The sequence below is a fragment of the Actinia tenebrosa genome, unplaced genomic scaffold (genome assembly GCF_029948245.1).
Source record: "Actinia tenebrosa isolate PJP-AT-01 unplaced genomic scaffold, QUT_ActTen_1.0 PGA_scaffold12__29_contigs__length_12842862, whole genome shotgun sequence".
NCBI classification, from domain to species: domain Eukaryota; kingdom Metazoa; phylum Cnidaria; class Anthozoa; order Actiniaria; family Actiniidae; genus Actinia; species Actinia tenebrosa.
In genome coordinates this window covers 461,947-467,885 of record NW_028292572.1, presented here as the reverse complement: position 1 = coordinate 467,885, position 5,939 = coordinate 461,947, and the positions used below count along the sequence as shown (strand labels likewise).

Sequence of the window (5,939 nt, the reverse complement as noted above, 5' to 3'; positions counted from 1 at the left end):
TGTCTAGAAAATTATTTGTGTCGTTCTTCTTTCCCTGTCTCAAAGAAATTTGCCATTGAATATTGTTGCGACTACTAATTGAAATATCAGATAATACATTGTCTCAAATTGAAGGGCAGTAACAGGGAAAGCATTTTGCGTATTTAGATTTATCCTATTAAGAAAACTCAAAAGTAAATCCGTAATGGAAAAAAAAAAATCGTTAAGAATCTAAAATGACAGTTGACATACTATAAATGCTGTAGATATCTTTTTTCCAATTTTTTCAATTGTTTTAGAGAATCAAGGGTTGGCCTGTAGTAGTAGAACACATGGCTATCACCTCTGAAATCCCGAGATGGTCTTTTGGACTCGGAATTCGCAGTGTGAGTGGGTTTTCTTTGGCTTTTATTTTATAAATTCAATATTTTTTCGGTTTTCTTCTCTCTGATAAATTAAAGCTCAAAATGCTTAAAATGTAAATGAAATCGCAGCCTAGCGCAAACAATAATTCCACTTTCAAAATTCTTTCAGTGAAGTTCAGGTTGCTTGGCGGGCGTGAATACATTTATTTTATTCAAAAGACTTTGTTCGCAAAGCTAGAACAATGAGAATTTACCGCTTCAGGTTCGCAATGAATCTCAAAACTATTCTTGTCCTTCTTTTAACAGTTCTGGTCATCTTTGGGTACAGTTTTTATAGATATTTTTACCACCATGAGTATTCTGTAAAGCCCATTTCGAATGCCGTTTCAAGTAGCAAACATTTTGACAAAGAAGAAGTTTACGTGGAAAATTTGTCAATGGAAACTACGAAAATCAAAGCAAGAACAACCCAAGAAACGTCAATTCAACAAAGGGACAAACAAAGAAAAAACACAAATGAAATGAACCTTCTGCCGCCGAACACAGAATCAGAAGAGAAGGCAAAAAAAGAGTTTTTTGAGAAACTGGATGAATTTTCGAGACAGCAGGAGATGAACGTTACAGATGTGACCGACGACAGCGCAGACAATGAGACTTCGTTGAATGAAAAAAGGATAAAAGAAAACGACTTGAATGAGTTTATGTACACTAACAACACGTTCAAAACAATGGATATGGCAGGGGATAACGTTGAAGAAAACGGAATCAAAGAAAATGGAGATTCAGAAATAACATATATCAATCGACTTGTTGGCAATGTTTCAAACATCTTGAAAAAAAAAGGCAACGACTATAAAGAAACAGAGTTTGTACTGCAAAGCAGGGAGAGATTGATGTTAAATATATCAGAATCTTTTAACAACGAAGTTTATAATGTGACGAGTAAGTACAATTCTAATTTATCGGAAACTTTTGAAGACCTTGCAAAAAGTAATGCCACTCTGCCCCAAGACGTACGAAGCAGTAGTCGAACCCTCATGGATAGCAAAAGAGGAAGTTCTATCGTAACTTTAAGAAAACAAAAGGGTAGACGACGAGGTAAAACAAATGGCCAAAACATTCTTAAGATAGGAAGCAAGGTTAAGAGAAAAAGGCATCCTTTGACCAAAAAATATCGCAGATCCAAAAAGAAATCTTTTTTATCTAAAGACGACATTCGCCACAAATCATCCTTACATAAAGAAGGACACAGTGACAAGCGACAGCAACACAAATCCATTCATCCCAATAAGAAAATGCTAACTAACCTAAAAACCAACTTCAAACTTGATTACAAAGAAGGTTATGTTTTGGATCAAACCTTTTTTCGTGAAGCGAAGCTTAAGCCAGGCTACAACATTAGGAATCGCAAAACATCAGTTCTTCTGTTACATCCGTCAATGTTCACATCTTCAGTGTGGGTTAATATTGGAACAATGCAAGCCCTTGCCGAATCCGGTTACCGTAATATAGCTATTGATCTTCCTGGTTACGGACGCTCCAAGAAATCAAAAATCCCTTATTCAAGAAACGAGATTATTGACTACATGATTCAGTTACTTGGATATCTTGGTCTGGAGAAGCCAGTAATTGTGACACCATCAAAAAGTGGTGAGTACGTCATGCCACTAATCATGTCACATCCGTATATGATTGGCGGATTTGTGGCCATCGCCCCCACAGACACGGGCAAATACAGCCGGCATTTCTATGAAAATCTAGACTTACCAGCTCTGGTTGTATTGGGGAATGAAGATACATCGATGCTCAACTGGGCATCACTGGACAACCTGGAACATCTCAAAATAAGAAGGATGTTCACCATTGCTAATGCTACAAAGGAATGCTATGTTGATCGGCCTTCTTCGTTTCATAAATTATTGCTAGATTTTCTTCCATCGCTAAGCAAGCAAGTTCGATCCTCTCAATGATGCTGATATTTAGCCATTGCATTAATTCCCAGAGCAGCTCAATTTGAAGGACAAAACAATGGATCTAGTTTCATTATAAAAATGTCAAAAGCAGTAGCGCTAGCTAGTTACCTTTGGTATAGGAGAATAGATATCTTAACTAAAAATAGAAAAAAAAATTAATCAAATGAAAAGTTGCGAAAGGAAGTTACTTGTTAAACGTCCAAATACTTCGTCTTCTTATTTTCCAGCTTTGGACTATAGAATTTTTGCACCATCACGTGCCGCCGCCCATAATATAGCTTGGACTGCCTGTGGTTTGATGGCAAAACAATAAAATTCCTTTGCTCTCGATTGCGAATTGAATTCTTTATTATGTAAAACGATTGCATTTTTCCTGCTATCTAACATGGCTGCCGTCACGTGATGGTGCAAAGCCTCTAAACTCTTTTAGGAATATAGAGGTTAGCACTGATGGAGAGAGGTGGTCAAAGACCGCAGCGTGTGCTTCCTGGAATACCAGGCACGTAGCTGAAGGAACTAACAACGTTAAGAATAGCTACTTTACCCGTTCTTTTGGGGGGAATAAATGGGCGCACATTTGCAGTCTATATTTAGTCAAAGATAACATTTATAAAATTTTATAGAAATTATAATTATTCAGCTATCACTGCGATAGTCTTTAGTAGTCATAAAGAAAAATTGAGTAATAATAGGCAACCATTCTCATGATTATTTAATTAGGCAGTTGCTCATGAAAATATAGAGGGCTCAAGATATTAGTGACAACATCAGAGATTCGACTTGTCATAATAAACGGAGATGTAGATGTGTAGCTTCTTTCTCATTAAAAAATTCAATAATCAAACTTAAGCTTGATCGTTATTCTTAAGCTTGATCGTTTCTTTTGTTTCTAATCCACAGATTAAGTTTCTCTGCCAGAACTGATAATATCATTTTTTACCTCGCAGCCTCAACTCTGTTTAAAGACTTCGTTTACTGCAGGCTAGTTTTTGCAAAGTATCTTGGGATTTCCTGGGGACCTAGGGTTTTTGTACTTAAAAAAACTCCAAAGCAATTCTACTCCAGTTAAAAAATTATCACCAATTCATTGCCGTGCAATAACTATTTAAAAAGACATAGTTCGAACTCGATGCTTGTATATTTTATGAGGGACAACAATGTGTTTCACTGAATATTGGTAATCATTTAGATAATTTGCTCGAATAATAGAAGAAAGTTTAAATCCCAGACACCAGTCGTATTACCCAGGTCGTAAACACCACGATTCTAAAGTTTTTTTTTATTTTGTATAACTGTAGATTAATGGATTTGAGTTATTTTGTGGCAACTTTTAATATTGAACGCTGGACATTTTTTGAAAACAAATTTGTAAGAACGAGTAAAAAGGTGATGCTTTTGAAATACTGTATTCCAGAACGAGTGCAGTGTTGTATACTAAATGATCCCTTATGTTACGTCATAGTCATTAACATATTGGGAATATAAACCTTCGTATCTTAAAGACCCAACATTCAAATGACGAAATATTTTCACAATCAACTATCCACTATCTAAAGAATCAATTCTGAAAATATTGTGTAAAGGCTTATAAGCACTTTAAAAAGGAATGTATAGGATTTGTATATCGTAAATATATATCTAAAGTTACGCAGTTAGCTTGTCACGTTTTGCATGGGTGTTCTTCTTGTGTTCTTTGTCTCTTGCACACGATTTGAAGCCCACTCCAAGACAGTTAGTCCATTTGGCGCCGGCGATAGGCTCAATAGGCGATAAGTGATAAGCCTATGAAATAGGTCATTCCAAGATCTAAGAATATAACTGCAACAATGATTGCATAATCTTTTTTAATTTCTTATTATAATATAAGTACGATATACTAATAAATCCATATACATTCCTTTGTGACAACTGAATAAAGTACATAAGGACCTTGGCTACTTTGCTTGGGCTTCCTGTGGGATTTTAATAAGATGAAATGCATGTAATGGTTGATGGAATAAGATATTAAATGTGAGATAAATGGTTGGTAGGTGGATTGGTTAGTCGGGGATGGCAGATGATATTTAAATGGATGGATGGATGGATGGAGGGAGGGAGGGAGGGAGGGAGGGAGGGAGGGAGGGAGGGAGGGAGGGAGGGAGGGAGGGAGGGAGGGATGGATGGATTAAGAGAATCGGGAAATTAAAAAGTAATAAAAAATAGAAAGAAAGAAACGAGCAATATTGCTGATGGTTCAAATAAATAATGACAGTATTTCCTACCATACTGTGTGGTTTTTAGTTTAGTTCCATATCAAAACGCATTGCCATTTTGAAAGTGATATATGAATCTGCTTCCGTAGAAATAAATAAATGAACACAAAAAATAAAAGAATATATATACAGATTTTCCAGAAACTTCTTATTTAAACAAGCTTAAATTCTATTTAGTTCCAAGGTGAACGAAGGAACGACCAGAAAGCCAATCAACACTCTGGATTTTCATAACTCATTTTTTTCTAATCTAATTTCTAATTAATTTTATTTATTAGGTATATCCCACTTTCTTGCTAGTGATTATTTATTGATACAGAGGTTTTAACTCAGTTTTGATCCTCTTTGGATTTTTGAAATCATTTGCAAGTAAACTTTAATATAGATCTATAGTATTGTGTAGTATTTATTGTGGTTTAAGTAATATTGAGGATTAACTCTAGCGGCTAGTAAGCAGAAACTCTGTTTACCTCATAATACAAAGTTTAATGCGAGAAAAATGAATTTTTCATATAGTTATTAAATTTTCGTCCCTCTAAATCCTACAGCAATAACCTTAGCAAAATAATATTTCCAAAAACCGCAGAACTTGAACATTATTTTAGCGGAACTCGAAGCTAATCCGCAAATTAAATTAAAACCATTAGAAATCGTTGAATATTCATGTAAAATACATGCGATTCTCAACACATTTGGTTAGCAAGTTGCATTTAGATGAAGGTTCGAATGGTTTATTTAGCATTTGCAATTAAATTACGTTATGAGAAACGCCTTTGAAGGTGTCTTTTTCTATCAAGAATCTGCAAGTGTGAAAACCTCTTTCCCCTTACATTAAACATTGACTAGCAACCAAAAAATCCATTTTTTATTTCAAACAAGTTTGTAAGAAACCTATAATGTCAAATTTGTACACAAATGATGTAATCATTATATCTCATGATGTGACTGATAGGAAATCCACAAAGCAAATTCATTAAAAGTATTTTAAATTATCAACCGATCTAACCTGCAGTCAGATTTTAAAATAGAACTAACGTGCGTTAGAGTAAAGGTCCGCTTTTGCAAAAAGGTTATGAAATTATAAAACGAATGAGTCATGATCACGTGCGAGTTCCGCTTATATCACTGAGTTTTTAGACTCATTGTGCAATCTTTTTCTTCTTCCTCGATTTCTCTTTATAATGGCTTTCTAAATCGCAGTCAAATGCTCTTGAAGAAGCGTGATCTAAATATTAGTATTAAAATAGGTAGAATAAATGCAAGATTGATCGCTTAAACAGCCTCCCGTTGCGTTCTATTGAATCAACATGCAATAGCCGAAGACATATTAGCACGAATCAAAGCAATAAAGAAAATGAAATAAAAAATAT

The 5,939-nt window shown here is 34.9% G+C and overlaps 1 protein-coding gene across 1 annotated transcript; it reads left to right on the top strand.

The window, feature by feature from the left end:
* The first annotated feature begins 577 nt into the window (after window positions 1–577).
* Window positions 578–4,332, top strand: LOC116303523 (uncharacterized). The gene has a single exon (XM_031713079.2). The coding sequence runs from the start codon at window positions 587–589 to the stop codon at window positions 2,312–2,314; it is 1,728 nt and encodes a 575-aa protein (XP_031568939.1). The 5' UTR covers window positions 578–586; the 3' UTR covers window positions 2,315–4,332.
* The last annotated feature ends 1,607 nt before the right edge of the window (window positions 4,333–5,939 follow it).

What these genes read in the sequence shown, in the direction of transcription:
- LOC116303523 (XM_031713079.2), top strand. Translation starts at nt 587, where the DNA reads ATGAGAATTTACCGCTTCAGGTTCGCAATGAATCTCAAAACTATTCTT.